Source organism: Taudactylus pleione, unplaced genomic scaffold (assembly GCF_031769625.1).
Source record: "Taudactylus pleione unplaced genomic scaffold, aTauple2 ptg000113l, whole genome shotgun sequence".
NCBI classification, from domain to species: domain Eukaryota; kingdom Metazoa; phylum Chordata; class Amphibia; order Anura; family Myobatrachidae; genus Taudactylus; species Taudactylus pleione.
In genome coordinates, this window is record NW_028284515.1 from 10375667 (window position 1) to 10397150 (window position 21484).

Genomic DNA, 21484 nt, shown 5'->3' on the forward strand with positions numbered 1-21484 from the left:
AGACCTTTTTGTGCCCTTGAAAAAGTGTGCAGAAGATTGAATAAAACCGAATTGTCACGTATAGGGTTTTTAGATCCAAGTCTGAACCTGTGAACTGGGTCACTAGAGCCCAGTGGCGTCACAAGAGGGATGCCGGCTGCATCCGGGTGTCACCTGCCAAGGGATGACGCCAAAGTGCAGACTCCCCCTCACTGACAGGAGCTGGGTGCTGCACTGTAGCATTACGTGTGTACACAGGCTGATCCCCGGGGGCAGCTCGTACCTACAGCACTCCCTGATGTGACAAAAACGGGGTCTCGGGTCGTGAGGCCACACCCCTTTTGTGAGGCCACACCCCCTCACAAGAGACCAAACCCCTCCCCTGCGCACGGCGAAGCTGCGCACACACTAAAAGCCCAGTCATCCCTGCCCGCACCGGGTGGATGAGGTAGGGACGCCACTGCTGGAGCCTAACTTCCCAAATCTAGATCCAGCACCCAGTCGCCAACAACCAGAATGAACCTTTGTAGAAGAGAATCAGCATGAACCCCAACACTCTAAGAGAGAACCTACAGGGCAACAACTACCATTGATATGCTTACCGATGGTAAGTGAGTCCCAGAGTAGGTCAGGAGCTGCAATCTATACTTATAATAAAGTTGTAATGGTTGTGTCTGTACATAGAAATGTTTTGGAGAAATGTACTCCTTGGGACTGTGTATGAACTATGGAGACAAAAAAAACATTTCCGTATTTTTGTTTCTGTTCATTCCGGGATCACGCAAAAACTACGGCTAGAATTAGATTTGCGTTTTCAATATTGTATATCTTAGTCACCTAAAAAGAAACTGAGATATCAATTGTCTCAATATGACACCAGGGAGAGGAGCAATAAAGGAAAAACCAGACTCTTGACACGGTGCGTGCAGTGTGCAGGCTCCTAAAGCCAAAAATGACCAGATGTATAAAAATATGTATTTTTAGGACAGATATACTTTTAGAGACTGTTTATGAACTATAGAGACAAACAAATTTTTTATCGGAATTTGCATAGGCTCTTCAAGTTCAAAATGACTATATGTATATAAATATATATATACAATATATGCATATATTGCACACCCCAAACGCAAACAGTTATATATGTATGCATATAGAAATACATAGATATATATATCTCAAGATCTATTTCGCAATCCAACTATATATTAAGCACCAATAAGGCAGCTTATCTTGACTCATGAAGTTACAGTATACATGTCAATCCAGTAGATGGTGCACCAAGACAAATACTACATATCATAGAGTCGCTGCTCATGTTACTTGCGACCTTTCAGTGTTACTGTAGGCTAAGTACTGTAGCAACGGATTTGGGATCTACACGATAAGAATTGTTTGTCTAAAGTGAACGTAGACTGGACTGTGAGATTGATTTGCCTCTTGAATTGGATTTTGTGGTTTGCATAAAAGATTAGAAAACTGTGGATTCTTATTGTTTAGAAATACATTTTGTGCTCAATGTCTACAGTATAAAATATACATCACAATATTAGATGCCACTACTGTGTTAAAATTAGTTCCGCTGAGCAATAACAGACATCCACACGAGCTAAGCTGTGGGCAAACGCTAGTGCTGAGTAAAGCAATATGATGCAGGACAGGAGTAAATTGAAGTACAGTGAGGTTAAAGTCCACTTGAAACTGCAATGAGTAGAGGAGGTCACTGCAGCAAAAGACTTGGCACTGGAAGCACTAGGAGAGTTTGAGATGCCCAGGAGACTTCAGAATGCAAGCATGCTGGAATTGCAGGATAACTCACAGACTTGGACAATACATGAACTGGATAAGAGCCGTAGGTTGCAGACGTGGAACCGGGATTGGAACTGTTTGGAACTGGAGGTTTGAACCAAACTGGGACCAGAGGTATCTGCAGAGTAGCCGAAGTTAAACTGGAGGTGTGAACTGGACTGGAACCGGAGGTAATTGCAGAGTAGCCAGAGTGGACCTGGAGTCTTAAACTGGATTGGGACAGGAGGTAGTGCAGCAGAGTAACTGGAGTAGACCTGAAGAGAGAGAACAACAGTTAGCCAGAGTGGAACCGCAGGCTTGTACCAGGGTGGGACCAAAGAGAGCAGTAGCCACCCGGAGTGGAACCGCAGGCTTGAACCGGCGTGGGACCGGAGATGGCAGCAGCCAGCGCAGAGTGGGACTGCAGGCTTCGACTGGAGTGAGGCCAGTGAGAGTATTAGTAGTAGAGCTGGACTGAAACCAGTACTTGAACACAGACTTGCAGGTGCCGGCTTGGTAGCAGCATACAACGCAAGACTGAATGTAGTAACTCAGAGGCAGCAGCTTGCAGGAGTCCAGCAGCGCAGGTTCAGGAAGTGGATCGTGATAGCACTTACTCACTAGTGAGTGAGATCACTGGGAGGAAAAGAACCAAGTTATTCCGACAAGGTGCTTATGTCAGGCGCAGGTTTAAACAAAGATAGTCTGAAGTGGTCATGTGAGTGCAGGAGACAGGTAGAGACTGGATACTGGTGCTCACCTGATCAGAGACAACATGGCTGCACCATTGAACCTCAGAAAATAGGTTGGCAGCGCTCTGGCACGGGATAGCCCACTTTGGTAAAGCACCGACTGACAGGGTAAGAGTGACTGGGGTAGATGTATTATAACTTGATGTGCTGCTATATCGCTTCCTGCTTCACCTCTTTACCGAGGCTAAGCAGGAAGCACTACCGATGAGATGTATAAACATCTCATCGGCCGGGGGAAGGGGAGCAATAACACCCCCCTCCGGTGCTCCCCGCTAGAGACCGCAGTGCATCAGCCTAGTACTGATGCGCTGTTTCTCAGTTCCAGCCGGCTCCACTGAGCATGCACGGGATCTCGCAATACCCTAAAGCCGGCAGCCGCCGCAGCAGTGGGGATAGGGCAGTGCCAGGCTGTAGATGTCGATAGCTACAGCGGGCGGAACGATCAGGCGATCTGACCGTTCATACATGGCCCAGGTATAAAGTGCACTGATACCGCTTCTGAGAGCTTCTTACATCTCCCACATTAAGGACCTCATTCAGAGTCGGTCGAAGCGGCCGCACGAGAAATACGCCCCCTTCTCATACGCATTACATGTCATCTCCGGGCATATAAGGATTAATCGAGAACCATCGGAACTGGTCGTAGAGCTTAAGGTTGACCATACCCTCTCTTAAGCTCTACGATTGTGTCAGTGTAAAAACCTCCCATGTCACATGTGCCATGACGCTACTTTGTTAATTATGCACTCCCATAAACCGTATGCACTCCCATAAAACGCTGTTCGCATAATTAGGCACGCCTGCGTCCGGATCTCCACTCCCCCGTTTTCAAGCACCTTCCCCTGTTACCACCCACAAACGCCTCAATCTGTCACTCAAACTACCGACCTGGCTGTGCTCAAGGAGAGAGAAATTTCTGATCGTAGTGACTAGTTTGCGCACGCGCATTGCGAACTTTACGCATGCGCAGTATAGCGAACATCGGTGGCGTACGACCGTGCGGCCGCTTTGACCGACTCTGAATGAGGTCCTAAGTCCCGGTTTTTGTGACACAGATGAATTATATAATTTATTGCCTGCTGGTTCTTTCTACTATTGTATAATTAGTAATTCTGGCTAATTCACATTTGCACCTGTGAGTAATGTTGGTAGATAATCATCACTGTATTCATGACTGCTGCAGTCTGTTATTGCTAGCTAAGTACAGCTGTAGTACACGTAGACCCTATGCACTGGGCAATAATGATAATAATGATGAAATAATTGCTGTAAAGACACGCTTTTATTAATTCAACTTGCAGCAAAGCTAAAACACACCTTAAAGCACTGATAAAAACTCACCTTTCAACAATGATAAAACACACCTCAAAGATATAATAAAACACACCTTAACATAATAATAGAAAAACACTTAACAACAATAATGAAAAAAAACCAAACATAAAATAGTCAATAGATAATATTAACAGAATCCAGTTACACTTGGTTTTAAAATTGTCTACTCACATCAAAGGGGCTGATTCTGTCAGCGTGCAAAGTGGCAGTAGTTGCGGGTAGTCGCAGAATGCTAACGCTTATGCTAATTCATATATCCGTTTAACTAATGTGGGGTATCATGCATGTGCAAGCAGTAACTCGCACTGCCCATTGATTTTATGTTGGCAGCCACAACCATCATCATTAATATTGGCAGCTGCACTAGCCCCATGCTAGGTGCAAGAAATCTGCTACAAACAGGGTTATCTTCTCTGTACGCACGACCCCACGTCGCATTTATTGCTCCCAACAGCCGTTTTCACAGAAAGACAGAACCATCCAATTTGTGTCCGACTCACAATAGGAAGGGCATACTAAAACTCCCCATTACTATCTGTAAAGAGAGATACATGCAACTCACGATCAGCCCTACAGTGTTATTCCTAGCCCCCTGAAAATGAGATCACTCACAGTAGAATATGTTGGAGCGTTGAGCTCCCTTTGTGTCAAAGGGTAATAACTGCAACGCAAAGTATCACACAGTCACCTTTTCGCCTTATACAAGGACTGGCTTCAGGTACAATGTTTTGTGTACTTTTCAGGTCATGCTTGAGAATATAGAGAGCATTAGGAACACGGTCGCCCAGATAGAAGCGTACAGACCTACTCTCAATTTATCTGCATCTGGGGTTCAGTCTTTTTGTGTGTTCCGAAGAATGGGACGACTCATGAGAGAGGCTGAAATGCTGGAAAAAGTTACCAAGGAACAAATTGAGCTGCTAGAGGTACAGAACATTTGAGACATACTGGAGGTTGATTTTAGACCGCCAGTTCTTGGTATATCAGGGTTTGGAGATGTGCTGCTGCCGAACAGTGGTTCAGGGGAGTTCCGGTCCTTGATTCTAGTTGGGTTGTTATACCACTGAGCATATGGGGATGGGGTATCTGTGGAGGAGGGGTTGGGGGGGTACGATATTGTGTGTTCTTACCTGTATCTCGTAATTTAGGCAAGATAAAGGTAAGAACACCCCACACCTCATACCTCCCCAACCTTACCCACTACAGAAATACCCCACCCCGGGGAACCCTACAGTGCAAAAACCAATTTAAGATGTTTTGTTTATAATTCAATTTGTGTGATAGAGGGATATTTTAACGGTAATGAATGCACTATATGGTGACTACATGGTGACACTGTAACATATACACAAAAATACATGTTGTACACTGATAGCTTCTTGGTATGGAGTCTCTACTTAGATTGGTCAGTAATCTCACATCTTGTTAAAACACAGAAAAAATGTACTGCAAATGCTGTTTAACGATTTAGGGGTCTATTTACTAAGCTGTGTTAGGAGATAAAGTGAACGGTGATAAGGTGCCAGCCAATCAGCTCCTAACTGTCATTTTTCAAACACAGCCTGTGACATGGCAGTTAGGAGCTGATTGGCTGGTTAAACAGCAACTATAAGTAGTGAGAGCAGCCATACTGGTTGAGGCTCTACCTCAACACCTTCAAAGGGCTGTCATATTCACCTAGGCTTGGGAGGATTAAACACTGGAGCCCCCAGATCAACCAGAAAAAGCAAATCCAAAATAATTCTACATTAAATAGGTAAAAGCCATGGTGCAATAATTAATTTTACAGGAGCAGTAACATGTCTTAGCAATATGGATAAAGGCACAGGGACAGGAACGGGAGAATGTGCTCTACTTTCCCTTTGCTAAAATGGTCTGAAGCACTGTACCAGCGTGTCACCATAGTGACAAATGATCTCCTCTGTCTGTAGTGTGAGCTAATAAATGCCTTCTCTGCAAAACTGCACGTTACATTCCCAGTTTGTGTTAAATTGTCTTTTATTATTTTACAGCCTATCATAAGTGAAATGTCTGAGTTGGAACAGGAGCAAGAAAAGTTAAAACTTTTCTCCAAAACTTTTACATATGAAACTCCCGATATAAAGGTAATACACACAGAAACACACTCACCCCCCTAAGAATAAGAGTGCATACTGTTACTGCTACTTACAATATCACCAACAAATGGGTTGATATCCCAGGGTTGGGTATGGGAGACTGGCAGTAAAGATGCTAGCTATCAGAAGACCGACAGCATCATCCCGATCCTGAGAATCCTGACAGGGGCTTAATAGGTATACTAACCCTCACTCCTTCATCCCCTAACCCTCCCTTCCTGTATCCTAACCCTCCCAGTTAGTGCCTAAACCTAACCCTCCCCCCTTATTACCTAAACCTAACCACCCCTGCCCGCAGCCTAACCCTAACCTCCCCCCTCCCGCCACCTAACCCTAACCCCCCCGACCTGCAATGCGAATAAGAAGCCAAGCAGCTACTGCTGTTTAAAATGATATGTAACTGTGGGTGTATCTGCATGCGAAACGCTACATTACAGGGGATGCGGTCAATATCCCGACCGCGGGGATTGCGGCTCTCAGAATGCTGACTGTGGTATCCGGAACATAAGTAGCCGGGTTGGGGGGAAGGTTATGGTTAGGCACTAGGGGGAGGGTTATGGTTAGGCACTAGGGTGGAGGTTAGGTTCACGCACCAAGGAGGGAGAATTAGGGGTAGGGAGAGGGGGAGGGTTAGAATACTGACCAACAAGTGTCGGTATTCTAACCCTGTCAGGATGCCGACCGCTGGGATCCTGAGCGCCAGCGTCCCGTACCCATCCCAATTACAGTGTCACAGCCGCTGACACTGTAACGTAGCATTTTGCATGCAGATACACCCGCAGTCGCACACAGAATATAGGCAATGCTGCATATCATTTTAATCAGCAGAAGCTGCTTGTGCGTCATATTTGCATCGCTGTGTGAATAAGATGCATTTATAGGTAAAAAAGTTGCACAAAAAGACGCTCTGCGCTACCGAGTCACACCGCTCTCACGCGTTATGTGTAACGCGACTTGTAGCGCACGGAGGATAGATGTATGTGGACACATCTGTAATTACATTTTTTTGCTTTCTCATCACTTTTACTCACTTGCGTGTGTATATGTTTTTCAGTGTTGTGTTGCCTAGCAACAAAATGCACACGCTTTATGCTTTTTTTTTACAAGTGCTCTCCGTGAAGTGACCACACCTTTGAGGATATTGTTGCCTCTCTCTCTCAATTGATAAGTTACCTGGCAGGCTCCAGACGTAGGCATCGGTTCATTGGAATCATTATGACTGTAGTAGTGCTGAGCCTGTTTACCAGGTGGTGGTGTCATTGCACCGTTCTGCCCATTTTGCTTACTCTGTATATTTATGTTGCTTATAGTTAATCATCTCTTCCCTTGTTCCACTTTCTAGGAGAAGACTGAAGTAATTAGGAAACAACTGGAGGGATTAAATCAGAAGAAGGAAGTGGTTCTGCTTACCCAACGCAGCTCGGTGACGGAACAGCTGGAGCTTTTACAGCTGGAGCCACAGGACCAGGACTTGGAAGCCATCTTGTCTCCAGTAACTGAAGGCATAAACTCTGTCAGTAGTGAGGTAAGAAACATCTTGGTTTCCACTAAGGACCCTCGAACACGATTTCTAAGAACACTTCCACTAATAAAGTGTGTTCATTAACTACACAGTGAGAAGGCAGTCATTGTGTTTACTGAATCAGTATGCATCCATAGCAATGTTTTTAAATGGGTATTATGTCTGTTTCAGTTATAGTTTGACTAATAGGGGGCACTGTTCTATTGGATTGTAGAGTTGCCCACATATTGATGGCTAACTCAGACAAAATCGGATTTTCTGTTCTCATGCTGAGCGGACAAATCGCTTCCATTTTGCACTGACGCGTCACTATGGTCAGGAGAAGACAGGCCACAGGCCAGATGCCTTCCAGATGTAGTCGTGATGCTTGAACTTTAGCGAACTGGTTCTAAACTTTGAAAATTTGTGTGAAATTCTGGACTGAAAGGTTCAGCACGATTCACAAATACATTGTGTAGTACTTTAACCGTTTTCCATGCGAGCAGTAATGTTTTCTGGTCAAATAAAATTAACTTTAAAACCTAAAATGTCGCCACAAGGATCTATTTTATAGTTTATTTTACCATTTTTAATTTCCTGATTGTAGTGCAAAGAAAATTTTGAGTTCAATTAAGTCAATTTTTAAACTGATTCTAGTTGAGAATCCCTAATTCTAATTTACTATTAGTCATCATCAACATAATTATTTTCCTTTCCCACTAATAATCGTATTGATATAGACCATTTTTTGGTATTGTGTAACTACAACATTGCATCACGTATGGCCAACTTGTGGCTGATGTTTCATATGATCTCAGACAGCCTTGGTGCCATGTGTTCATATCGAAAACGGGTCCCTATCATTGTGCAGTTTGTATGTTCTCTCCGTGTTCATGTTGGTCTCCGGGTGCTCCGACTTCCTCCCACAGTTCAAAACAGTCTGTGCTTTTCAGTCATGTATTTATATAATCAAGCTGCACTGTGCTGGGGATTTAGAGGGGCTTCTGTGCATCCTAGCACAATTCTAAATAGAAGTGTAAATTAAACCGTGCATACTATTTAGTGCTACTATTTAGTACTACATGCAAAAGCAGCCCATATTATCCCTGCATGCAAATACAATATAAACGCATTTACACCCCTTGCATTGCAACATTCTCTATCCAGGTGCAGAGTTGCTCTTTTTTGCTGCATTCGCTATTCCACATAAGCCCCTCTGTGCTCTCTGTTTTGGATACTGTTGTATTTAGAGAGCAGCAGTGTGTTGTATCCCAGGGCAATGATGACAATAGGAAAAAAAGCAATGCCCTTAGTAATAGTTGCAGTAAGGAGTAGTAAAGATATCTAAGTTGGACTATCTTCTGAATACTTCTCCTCACTTTATATATAACATTACAGCTACTAGGAGGAGGGAATGCCTACGTCTGTGTGCAAAGTCCAGTTCTTATAGGCTTTTTGATGAGATCAATACATGTTGTAATTGCTGAGTGAAAGTGCTACCGGACTGGGCTCCATCCTCACCGACAGGTCACAATGCAGATTGTTATTGTCACGCTGTATGTTAACCACAGTACACATGGATCTGCAGTACATGCAGTTTGCACAAACGTGTCAATATCCATTTTCAATACTTCTCTTTTAGGTCTTAAGAAAGTCATGAGAGCAAGTGGATCCTAGCCCTATTTTTATTTTTAGCTTTTGTATATATGCTTTTGTTTATGATTGGTAGATTTGCAGGTAGAAATGAATTAAACTAGACAGACCAGCATTTTCCTCCTCGTGTAATAGTTGTCTTTGTCTGTAGGTGAGGTGGATGGACTCTTACTTCCTGCCTTCATTGGCTGAGGAGACAGAGGAATCCACACTGATTGCGGAGGTGAGAAGCACTTGGACACTGTCGCTATACAGGTTTTAATAAGTAGTTTATTCAGCTAGCCTCAATTATGTAATGTGAGCACTGTGACACTGGAAGCCAGGCAACACCCACAATTCCACACTAAACATTCGGGTGCCAAGAGGCCATGATATTATTACTGCTGTAATTCCAAAATATTGCGCTCTTCACTTTATTTCTTCATTGTTAGAGTATTAAGGCCCAAACTTTACTCGCTGTAAAGCGTAACTGTAAAAATAAGGGTAAAAAGACAATTGTGATAGCGGATATTCCTGTTGTAGTATAGGTCGATTTGCTTTGGAGTGCCGGGTACTATTTAACGCTCATAATGACCGGTAAATTCACTTATCGCATGTATGTACGCTCCCGTCTAACGCACAATTGGATTACAAGATGCTTATTCCTGCATCCGCACGGTAATTCTTGCTGGTGATATCAGCGTTAAGCGTGGGTGAAAATGGGGAAATCAGCCTGTACCCCCAAAAAATGCAAGCTAATAATAGATAACAGTATAGAAGAATGTTAGTGGCCAAAAGTAAAGTATTTGGGGTTCTTAAAATGTGTCATATGTCTATTATATGCATTTTTTTAAAACAGAAATATTATACAAAGCAACAGTTTTTCTGCAAAGTAAATGCTCCAGATAAATTTGGGGTGCATAAAAATGCCTGTAAGTAGATATTTGAGTCATTTTAAGCCACTTATAAAATGGGGTTAAAAAATTACCTGTACTCCCACCGGCAAGTGTAAAAACGTTTATCCTATTCATACAGCGCCCCCTTATATCTGTCCTACATCCACTAACCCATTACTGTGCATTTTGAAAAATGTCACCCCAAAGATGACGTCCTTATTGGCCAAACTAAGCTAATGAAAAACTTCTAAGTGCCTAATTAATCATTAAGGAGGGTGTCCCAGTGGTTCTGAACCAAGTCCCCACATTTGTACCTTTAAAATATGTATTATCCCAACTTTTCACCTGCTCTGGAGGTCCTGAAAAAAAAGACACTTTAACTCCTATGGAGAATTAACGCACATTATAATTGTATAGCTTCAAATTCATGACACCCGTAAAAAGTCAAATTTTCACCCCTTAATGGGTTATTGCGGCTAACTGATTTCTCCTCTATATCTATATAATAATTTCCTAAGTTCTGTCCCATCTCCGCCATGTGCGCGTAGTCTAAGCTGTGTGACGCGTGGTGGTGTGCAGCGGGAGGACTGGGGAGTGGCGGATGAAGCGGAGATGGAGGGGGGGTAGCAGGGGCAGGGTGGAGATAGACTGATGTGGTTCCCTTTACTAGTGTGTGTGCTGCTTTATGCTGGGCTGCACTGGGAGACTGCTCGCGGCTGCTAAGAAGCAGCCACAGCAGTCTTCTATGTCTGTGGGGGGAGCGATCAAGCTGATCGCGCCCCCCACTGGTTATGCACCGGGCTGAGGGGGCTTACTGTGCCACCCTCGTCAGCGCACAGCGCCGCTTCTCGGTGCTGCAAAACTTTTTTTTTTTTTTAAACCTAAGGGGGCATGGCCACGCCTCCCACGATTAGGCCATGCCCCCTTTTTTACCGGTGCGCGGCTCTCGACGGGCCTGATGCTGTCTATTGTTTGTTTATTTGTTTGTCTATCCAGTTTGCATTCGGACACTGCAGCACCAATTGGGATGAGACCCAATATACCCGTATACACTGCAGCTTAGACACGGACTCAGTTATCCGCGACTTTCGACTCCGTGCCTGTCCTTTTCAGCTGTTGTTAGATACACTATGATTATGTCAATGTTTCTCTAAATAGCCACTTAAATTGGTCTTGAGAATGGTTCTAGTTCTGAACCGAAACGTCGACCACAGCATTGGATTGATTTAAGTCATTTGATGGATATTCAATAAATGATACGTGTAATGATCAAATTTGATTGGTGAGTGCCTCCTTCTAAAACATTGGATACACAAAGGATAGATATATATATATATTTAATGTATACTTTTTAGTCAGAAATTATTCGTATACTCAGTCGCGCTCAGATATACAAGTGTCCCATTTTCTTAAAAAAAAAGACGGAAAAATGACACCCTGCACTAGCAGAGTCTCGCAGGACCTGACGCTTGGGGTGGAGCTTTTTAGCGTGACTTCGGCAAACATGTATAAAGACACATCTGTATCGATGTCTATTACTTACCCCAAGAAAAATATTTAACGCTCTTAAAATGGTTCATATGCAAGATATGTGCATTTTATTTGTGATAAAATAATATTTTTTTTGTTACAATAAATGATGTAGTTAAATTTGGCATGCATAAAATTGCTTGTATTGTAAGTTGATTTTTTTAGTAATTTGAAGCCACTTGAAATTGAAAAAAAAACCCTTAACTGCCACCTGCAACGTTTAAAACACCTGTTCCATCTATACAGCACCCCAAATACCTACCTCACTTCTTCTAACCCATTTTTCTGTACTTTGCAGTATTTCTCCCCAATAATGACATGTAATTATTGGCTCAACTAAGCTAATTGAAAACTTCTAATTGACTGCTTAATCTTTGGGGGGGGGGGGTATCCCGGGGATTCTGAACCAATCCTTGACATTCTTACCTTAAAATAACAATTTTTCCCAACTTTGCACTTGCTCTGAGGCTGTGAGAAGCAAAGCACAGTTAATTCCCATAGAAATTACCGTTGCTAAAATTCTCGCGGCTAGCTGAATAGGAAAAACTTTGCGTCTGGCTGAACTATTTTGCGCCACAGGACGAAAAAAAAAATCTCGTAGCCAATTGAATTTGCCCCTTGTGTTTCTGTGAAGAGTGCTGCACACTTAAAATAGCATTCTTCTTATAACATGATATTAGTACAAAGCTGTGTAATGATAATAAGCTCAATATTAGTTCATTCAGCCCTCACAATTGCCGCCTCCGCTGAGTGTAGGTAATGGGTGCACATAATAAGGTAGGAAACGGGATTACAAATAGAAAAAAGTTACAGGATGTATTAAAAAGTACTTAAAACTTGTACCATTCAAAATGTTTATAGAAATAAACAGAATAATGTACTATTCCATCTACTCTTTTACTGATTACATATAGATCTTTTTGGCAGGATTTCTAATATTTAAAACTTTGTTTTTTTTAATCTCCTCTTGGTCATCTATTATATGCCCACTTACTTGTAGCACTGGATGTATGAAGTAAAATAAGTTGGAGAGTCTGCAAGAATCAGAAAAGGGATTGGCCAAGTTAGTTCATCTCTAATTCAAACCCCATTCTCAAGCAGATCATTAACAAGCCATACGTGCTCCTTTTGACAACCTGGTTATTAAAAAACATGAGGAAAACGTTTCTGCTGCATGTGATTGATGTTTATGTAACGCTTTTTCACAGGCCTGCCTGCAGGTATTGTACTGCACCTCATAAGGAGGTACGTCAGGCAAATTAACATGTGTGCTAAGTAACTTCTCTTTACTTAACTTGTTAGGTAACAGATAAAGTTCCTGCTGCCATTCCTGTGAAATCTGAAGGTGAAAAAGAGGTGATTGATGTCTGTCCCTTGGCTGTTACCTCAGATGAGTTGTCCCAGGTAAAAACATTGTCTTTCTATAAAACCTTTTGTATATTTTATATATATATAATATATATATATATGTATAGTCAGGTCCATAAATATTGGGACATTGACAGAATTTTCATATTTTGGTCTCTATTCACCACCACAATGGCTTTGAAATGAAACAAACAAGATGTGATTTAACTGCAGACTTTCAGATTTAATTTGAGGGTAATTACATCCAAATCTGGTGACCTGAATCCGATTGAGCTTGCATTTAACTTGATGAAGACAAAACTGAAGGGAAAATGCCCCAAGAACAAGCGGGAACTGAAGACATTCGCAGTAGAGGCTTGGCAGAGCATCACCAGGGATGAAACCCAGCGTCTGGTGATGTCTATGCATTCCAGACTTCAGGCTGAAATTGCCTGCAAAGGATTTCTGGGGAGACAGTTGATTTTCGGATCAGCTGTCTCCGCGTCGGAGCAATGATGAATTGCTCCAGCGCCCACGGCGAGTATGAATGTTAATTATCGGGGTCCGTTCGGACCCCGATAATTAACATGATGAATAGAGCCTTTAGCGATGTTCAGTGAAACATATAGATGTAAACTATTTGTGTGCAGTTATTGTCCTTATTGATTGCACGCTTGTTATCTACATTGGAAGCTGCAAGCCCAAAGTTTACACTATTACAAAGTGACCACAAGAGAAGAGAGGGCCCTGCTCGCCAGAGACCAGAGGTAACAATTTAATAGCCAGCGACTCGTTAACTTACTCAGTATAGCTGAATTAATCAAATTTACAATAATCCATTGTGAGATGTACTGTATATAATGCTGCCATGTGTTATACACCCGATTGGCAAATACATTCAAATGGCAGTTGTTGCAGATTAAAGAAGGAAATTCACGCACCAGGCGACATGCATGCATATATGTGGCTGCACATTTCCTATCAATCACTTGTGGAAATAGCCAAGTACCTGGTACATGAGAAATCAAGATGGATCTCTGTGCACCCGCAACTCTGAATCAGGTCCTTTGGGAACAATTCATTTCGGAACAATGTTTACGGTGTGAAAAGCATGGCAATGGTAAAAAAAGGTGGCATAATCGCAACACCGCTCATTTTACCTTGTTGGGCTAACGCAAGAAAATCGACGATGTACCCACTTATAGTAGCTTACCGAGTCATAGCAAAATGAAGTATCACCCACTGATTCCAATGAAAAATGTAGCCAGAGTTCCCATTATCCCTGAGAAAACATAGGGCGTGATGTAGTAGGGTCCGAGTTTTTTGTGTGAGACAAATTCGGACCATCTCGCACATTTAAAGGTCCGAGTTTGTCTCAAAACTCTCCAAATGTAATAGCCTGCGAACTTGTGAGTTCGAGGCTATTACATTATGCGAGTCCGGGTGAGTTGTCTCCTATGAAAACTCAGACCTTTTAATGCGACTAGCATTAAAAGGTTCGAGTTATACAGAAGCCTTCACAGATCAGTGAGATCCGTGAAGGCTTCTGGGTTTTAAAAACAATATAGGGGAAAAAATGCATAGAGGTCTCCTGCATTTTAAGAACCAGCACTGGGCTCTGTTGAGCCTGTCCTGGTTCTTAAAATACAGGGGAAAACTGCCTAGGATTCCGTTGTATTTTATGAACCAGCACAAGGCTCTGCTGAGCCTATCCTGGTTGTGGAAATACAGGGGACAAAATGAATAGGGGTCCCCTAAGTTTTCCATAACCAGCACCGGACTCTTTTCTAGCGGGGGTGTAATGCTACAGCCGGGGAACCCATTCCGAGAGAAAGGTAAGCAGGAGATATCTGTGATACTAGTGTATGGGGACAGTGGGCCATTCCGGTAGAGAAAGGTAAGCAGGAGATATCTGTGATATCTCCTGCATTACCTTTTTGATGAATGGCCCGCACGTTTACTTTCTACAATTGCAGGTGAAAATGTTCATGTTCACCTGCTTTTGTAGAAATTAAGTGATGATGAATAGAGCCCTAAATGACATGAAGTATATACTTTAGTTTACAAAACAAACAAAGATAAGACCTAAAATAGCAGCCTTTCAGCATCGTTTTTTACAGAGATGTCAACCTTGTCTTGTGATCCACACTGGCAGGGACGAGGTTAATGGGGGACCTGTCTGTGCCAGGTAGATAGTTTTCGCTCACATTTAGACTTAAACAGAAAGGTTGTCCCAATAAAGCACAGCTAAAAGCCAGCTCTTAGTTTTGTTCCCACTGAAACCAAACTGTGACAACACAGACATCTTGACATGGGCACCATAAAATTATTTTTTTCACTGGAGATGGATGTGCTAACAAGATCATCTGAAAACCATGATAAGGATACTTTATCTTGGTTTCCAGTGAAGAATGGGGACGTGGGATTAGAACATGTGGTCGGATACAGCCAATTCTTGAAAACCCTCTTTCTGTGAAACATTGTTACCTGCTTAACAAGATCATTGTGACATGCATCTGTGCCGTACAATTTAATACTCTTCTTAATGTATCAAGAGGAAGCTCTGACAATACACTTTTCAAAGCCGATTTGTTGCAGGCGTGCTCCTTGTGTTAATTTACTGACTCTTATTTATCTAGTTTCGGTAGATTCAGCAGCAATTCTAGAAGTTTAAAAAAACCTCTATCACTATAACTGCGGGGTGTAAAATCACGTTTTAACTACAATTTAAATTTTTTTCTAGAAAAACAAAAATAACTTTGGGGTGTAATTACTAAAGTGCAGGTTTTTTGAAGTGGAGATGTTGCCCCTAGCAACCTGTCAGATTCTACTTGACATTTATCTAGCACCTTCTAGAAGCTCAATGTTGGTGTTGCGATTATAAATGACCAATTCAAATATTACATTAATAACTAGGCATGGCAGAAAGTAGAGTCAAGACACCAAGTATATTATTAAATAATCTCTCTTTATATATTATTTAGCATTTGCAACAATATTACAATCACAAATATTTAAAAATACTTCTCTAAAAGAAGTCTATACAGACTCGTCTAATGCTGGCCATACACGCTGCAATTATCGGGACGATCCGCCCGATATCGGCGGATCGCCGCAATAATTGTAGCGTGGGGGGGCGACCGAGGGTTAAATATTGCTCGGTCGGGCATGCTGGATTGTCCAGCATGCCCGTCCGATGCGATATTTACCCGGTAACTGTCGGTCGCATCGGGCAGTGTATGCCCAGCGCGGCCGACAGACAGACATTTCCCGTGTTCCTTCCTACGGGGGTGGAGCGCAGATGTCGGGCTATACACTGTGAGATTTCTCTCACAGTGTATGCCGCGGACATCTGCGGCTGGCAGCCGGCCAGATAAAATGTCTGTCGGTCTGACAGACATTTTATCTGGTAGTGTATGCCCAGCATAAGTAATATGTAGAAAAAACAACAGCTGCTATATCCCTATTATATATATAAAAAAGATCCCTACTGGGAATCACATATACTTTTAAACAATATTAAAAACGTCCAAAGACACAGTGATCTCACCGGATCATAATAATATTAATCCATCATCTCCGACCTCCAGGTCTTTGCGCAGGATACATATATATAAGTCCTCCGTATGAAGCGAGGTGAGGCTTCTGGTGTAATCACCTCTAGGAGTTAAAGCAGTGTAGCGCTTGCTGGTCTTTGCGGGATTAATCGAATGGGCTGCTAATGTGGTTGCTCCCAATCTGTAACTGATGACACACTGAGCCGTAGCCCCAACGGATCCGGAGGCTGTAATAAAGTCAACTTGTGACCGCCTTCACCTGTCCCCGTGTTAAAGTCCAGTGTCACCAAGCCGAGTATGGCAATTTTATTGCAGCTGGCTTTCAAATAATCGGAAATTCAGTGGTTAACGTAAAGTCCGGTGAATAAGGAATGCAAAGTAGCAGCTTGTAGCAATATGTAGCACTTAGTGATGATCCTCTGAGGTGAAGAAGATAATAGCTAGAATCTAATTGGTTGCTATGGGCAACATCTGCACTTCTAAAAACCCGCACTAAATATACCCATATATGTTGATTTAAAGTCACCAGGTGGATTTTATGTGTGATAGGGATTACAGGCCTATGTGATCCTAATCGACATCCATTATCTGCACACAGTGGGGTTCATGTTAAGTTGGATGGAAGCGCATTTTGCATTTTTTTCTCGTGCATATTGCGCACCAAAAATTTGTACGCATCTGTTCCCACATCAAATAAGATACATTTTAGACTACAACATCTGGCACTCAGAGTGGTGTAATGGTGGTCGGAAGGAGGAGCAGCCAAAGTACAGTAAAGAATGGGGTCAAGATAAAGGTGTCACATGCTGTCTGTAAAGGTGGGTACACACCTGAAAGATATATCTGCAGATCGAGGGGTCTGCAGATATATCTTTAGATGATGGTCGTTCATACACACTGAATGACCATCATCTATGCAGAAGCCGCGGGTCCCTCTGGCCAGGACGCGGGGCGGGGGCGGGGTTTGATCCTGTTGCAAGATGTGAAATAACGGGGATGAAGATCAGTGGCTGCATTTGATTGGCTGAATGCATCCGAGTCCTTCATACTTATGCTAATAGTTTGGTAATGTTGTTGCTACAATCTATTCACATAGCTACATTGATTTTAGCAACAACAGACTGTGGCCCTGATTCAGAGCCGGACGCTCTGACCAGAGCGCTCGCTCTGAATCAGGGCCCATCTCCATTAATATGGAGCGTCCTCCTGGACGCTCGTATAGCTGTGGGTCACCACCCACATCATATACGAGCGTGCAGGATGATGGTCGCGATGGTCTTGACCATGGCGACCATCGAAACTGCGAGCAAAAGCCTGCGGTTGAGTTTTTCAACCGCAAGGCCAGGAGTGATTTTGGCTCTATCTGATGATGTCAGTGGGGCCATCGCGACCATCGGGCTTGCGACGGAGACCCTGCGGTAGGGTCTCGCTGCTGCAAGCCCTGGAGTGATTTGGGCTCTATTACAGCCAAAATCACTCCCACTGACATCACTACTGATGTCAGTGGGGCCGGCTTCAGACGGTAGGCGTTCCCATGGGAACGCCTCCGTCTGGCAGCCACGCCCCCAGCACGCCCACCAAAGGGGGCGTGCTGTCAATCAACATCGACAGCACGCCCCCTTTGGTGCGAGACCCGGAGCGACGGCTACCCCGTCGCTAGCCGGGTCTCGCGCATGTGCACAACGGAGCTCCCTCCGTCGTGCACATGCGCAGTAGGGCACCATCGACCCGCTTGCGAGCGTCCTGCGCTCGCGAGCAGGTCTGAATCAGGCCCTGAGTCCGGTGCTGGTTTTAAAACTTCTATTTTTAAAACCAGGATTGGCTCAGGGAGCCCAGTTCTGGTTCCTAAAATACCCCACATTATATATTTTTTTAAATTAACCATTTAAGTAACACAAAAAAGCAGAAACATACACAGATCACAATGATCTGTGTATGTTTCTGCTAGACACGCTGCTCAGGAGGGGGTCTATTTGAAAGTTCTATTTTGACACCGAGTTTGGTTTTATTTCATCCGTGAATATATAGATAATCACAATTTTTGGTAAATTGCTGTGTTTTATTCCTGTCTAACGAAAGTACTGCAGTGTTGAAACAATAGTGTATTCATTTCTATTTGTATTTTCGGGTGCATTTAAACTGTAAAATCAGCTCGTGATCAGCTCAAAAGAAACGGAAAATACTCCCGTTCTTAACATAGTAAATTCCTGTGTTTGCTAAAATTACTAAACACTCCCGTACAGGCAAATTCGGACCAAGCCAGGTGCATTTACTACTGTGCACTCCAGGAGTAAGACAGGTGCATCTACTACTGTGCACTCCAGGAGTAAAACAGGCGCATCTACTACTGTGCACTCCAGGAGGAAGCCAGGTGCATCTACTACTGTGCACACCAGGAGTAAAACAGGCGCATCTACTACTGTGCACTCCAGGAGGAAGCCAGGTGCATCTACTACTGTGCACTCTAGGAGGAATATATGGGAAAGATTTCTGGACTGCACACCCTGAATATATATATACTGGGAGGTGCTACCTGATGAGACTAATTGCAGGCACAAAAACAGACAAATATCATGTGCACCTGAGATTTGTCTGTTTTTGTCACTCCAGGAGGAAGCCAGGTGCATCTACTACTGTGCATGCCAGGAGGAAGCCAGGTTCATCTACTACTGTGCACTTCAGGAGGAAGCCAGGCGTATCTACTATCTACATGTTATTGAACATTGTATTTTAAATATATTGAGTATTAAATGTGTATTTTTATTCACACTTCATCTGGTATAGTTTTTTTACACTTAACATATACCTAGCGCTGTATTTCTCTGTTTTTTCTATGTTAAATATCCCATTGAGTGTGACTACACTCAACCCATACAGCTGCTGTGGAATCAGTGCCCACCGAAGCGCCTGTTACCTTTTGAAGTTTTCTTCAAAATTCTCTTTCTACTTCAGGGTCCATAGGGGGTCCACAGGGTTGACCTTGGGGTATAGCTGGATCTGGATCCATGGGCACCACGCAGTTAAAGCTTTGCTGCTCCCAGGATGCACTTGGGTCCGTCCTCCTTTATACCCCGCCCCGGCCACAGGCACCTCAGTTTTAGTTGGTGCCCGGCCGGAGTCTGGTCACCCTGCGCAGTGGGGCTGCATAAGCAGCCCCTAAGCTTTATTCTTTATTTAAAAAAAAAAAAAAAGAAGAAGATTTTATTATTTTATTTTTACTGTCTTCAGAGCGGCAGCATCAGACTGTCCATCTGGACGTCTACGCTGCCGCTCCAACAGCCCCGCTGGCGCTGCGACGCCGGTACTGATCCGGGGATCGCAGCGGGACCCCGGAGTCAGTACTAGCGTGGCTCCGGGACCTCCCAAGGACTGCTGCCGGACTGAGGGGGCCAGGTAAGCCGCGTGCAGCGCTGTCAGCGCTGCACGCGGGGAAAATGCAGTCTTCATGCCGCCGGTCTCTGGGGACAGACCGGCGGCGCTAGTAGCGGTGGCGGGCTCCCCCTCTTCAGGCATACCCCGCGTGTCCGCTGGCCCCCGGGGTGTAAGTACCGGCGGGGAACCGGCTTCCCCGGGGGTTTAGTACTAGCAGGGGAGGCAGCCTTCCCTGCTTCAGCGCTCCTCCCCTCAGCCCAGCGCGCCTTCTCTCATGTGTGCTGGCGTCGCTGGGCTGTTCTCACTCGGCCACTCCTCCTCAGAGCTCTCCAGCGGCCATCTTCCTCAGGCAGCATCGCAGAGCTCCCAGGCAGGCTTCCAGTGGACCAGTCCCCCTGCGTACCTCTCCCCCTGCAAAGGACAGTGTTCGCAGCGCTATAGCCCTCCCAGACACTGAATCTGGGAGGTTGATTGTAGCGGAAGGTGCAGTGAGTATAACTTCTCTACATGGTATGTGACTTTTTGCTAGTGCTGCTGTCTGTGCTTATTTTCTACTTACTGTCAGCTTTTTACCTATCCCTTTCCTTCTCCTACGGCCCGCAGGTGCGTGGGGGAGGGGTGTTCTTTCTGTGTACCTCACTTATATAAATCTACGTATTTGTGAGGTCCGTCACATACTGTGGTGTGCTCCTCAGTACCTTATTGTGGGCTGTTTGGGTTGCATACTTGGGAGTGCGTGGGTGTTATACGCCTTACCTCGTTTCGGTGAGACACTTTTTTTGCAAAAAAGTTTGTGTCATGTCTGATGAGGGGAATGAGCGCTCCGAGGCTCCTGTGTTGTTTTCCTGCCGACGCTGTTCGGCAGGGGTTGACGGGGCAGATTTGTCTCAGGACGGTCTGTGCGGGCGGTGCCAGTTGGTACCTGGACCCTCTAAACCCCCGGTGGCGCAGGATCCTCCGTGGGCAATGTTTACGCAAGTGCTGGCGTCAATCGCGGACCGACTTGCGGTCCTGACTGCGGCCACTTCTAAGGCGTTGCCCCAGCCTACCATGCCCCGTTCCCCAGGTGTGACTCGTCTGGTGCAGTCTCCTCCCGGGTCTCAGACTGTGGGTCCTTATGCGGGTTTGCCGGTATACGTGCAAACCCCCACGGTGCCGCAGCAGTCGATGGTACCTTTTCAGGGGTATCCTCAGGCAGTACCCCCGCCTTGGGTGGACGTCCTCTCCAGCTCTGTTCAGAGTCTGGCGGCTTCGTCATCGGCTTTTCAACATATGTTGCACAGTGATTTGCCCCCACGGGCGTCCAAGCGTTCCGTTCCGGCTTCACTGGCGGCTCAGTTCACGGACACGGACGTGTCTTCGGATGACGGGGAGATCCATGAAGACTCTGACTCGGATGCCGGGGGCCCAGGAGATGGAGGCTAAGTCTTCCATTAATGTGCCGGCATTGGTTAGGGCGGTGCGGGCCATCCTTCACATTGAGGAGGATGTGCCCGCCCCCAGGTCAAAATACCCAAATTTTAAAAAGGCCAAGGTAGCTTCGACGGTTTTTCCCCTGTCCGATCAGTTGACGAATCATATGGCAGGGGCCTGGCAGTTGCCCAGCAAGAGGTTCCAACCGCAGAAGCGGTTGGCTTCGAACTATCCGTTTCCGGAGGCTCATTGCAGGAAGTGGGAA

The 21484-nt window shown here is 44.5% G+C and overlaps 1 protein-coding gene across 1 annotated transcript in view; it reads left to right on the forward strand.

The window, feature by feature from the left end:
- Positions 1–21484, forward strand: part of SYNE2 (spectrin repeat containing nuclear envelope protein 2) — a 455935-nt gene that overhangs the window by 259522 nt on the left and 174929 nt on the right. Inside the window, exons 58-62 of the mRNA XM_088471237.1 lie at positions 4598–4780; positions 5867–5959; positions 7314–7496; positions 9277–9348; positions 12833–12934. Coding sequence (XP_088327363.1) covers positions 4598–4780; positions 5867–5959; positions 7314–7496; positions 9277–9348; positions 12833–12934 — 633 coding nt within the window. The remainder of the gene's footprint in view (positions 1–4597; positions 4781–5866; positions 5960–7313; positions 7497–9276; positions 9349–12832; positions 12935–21484) is intronic.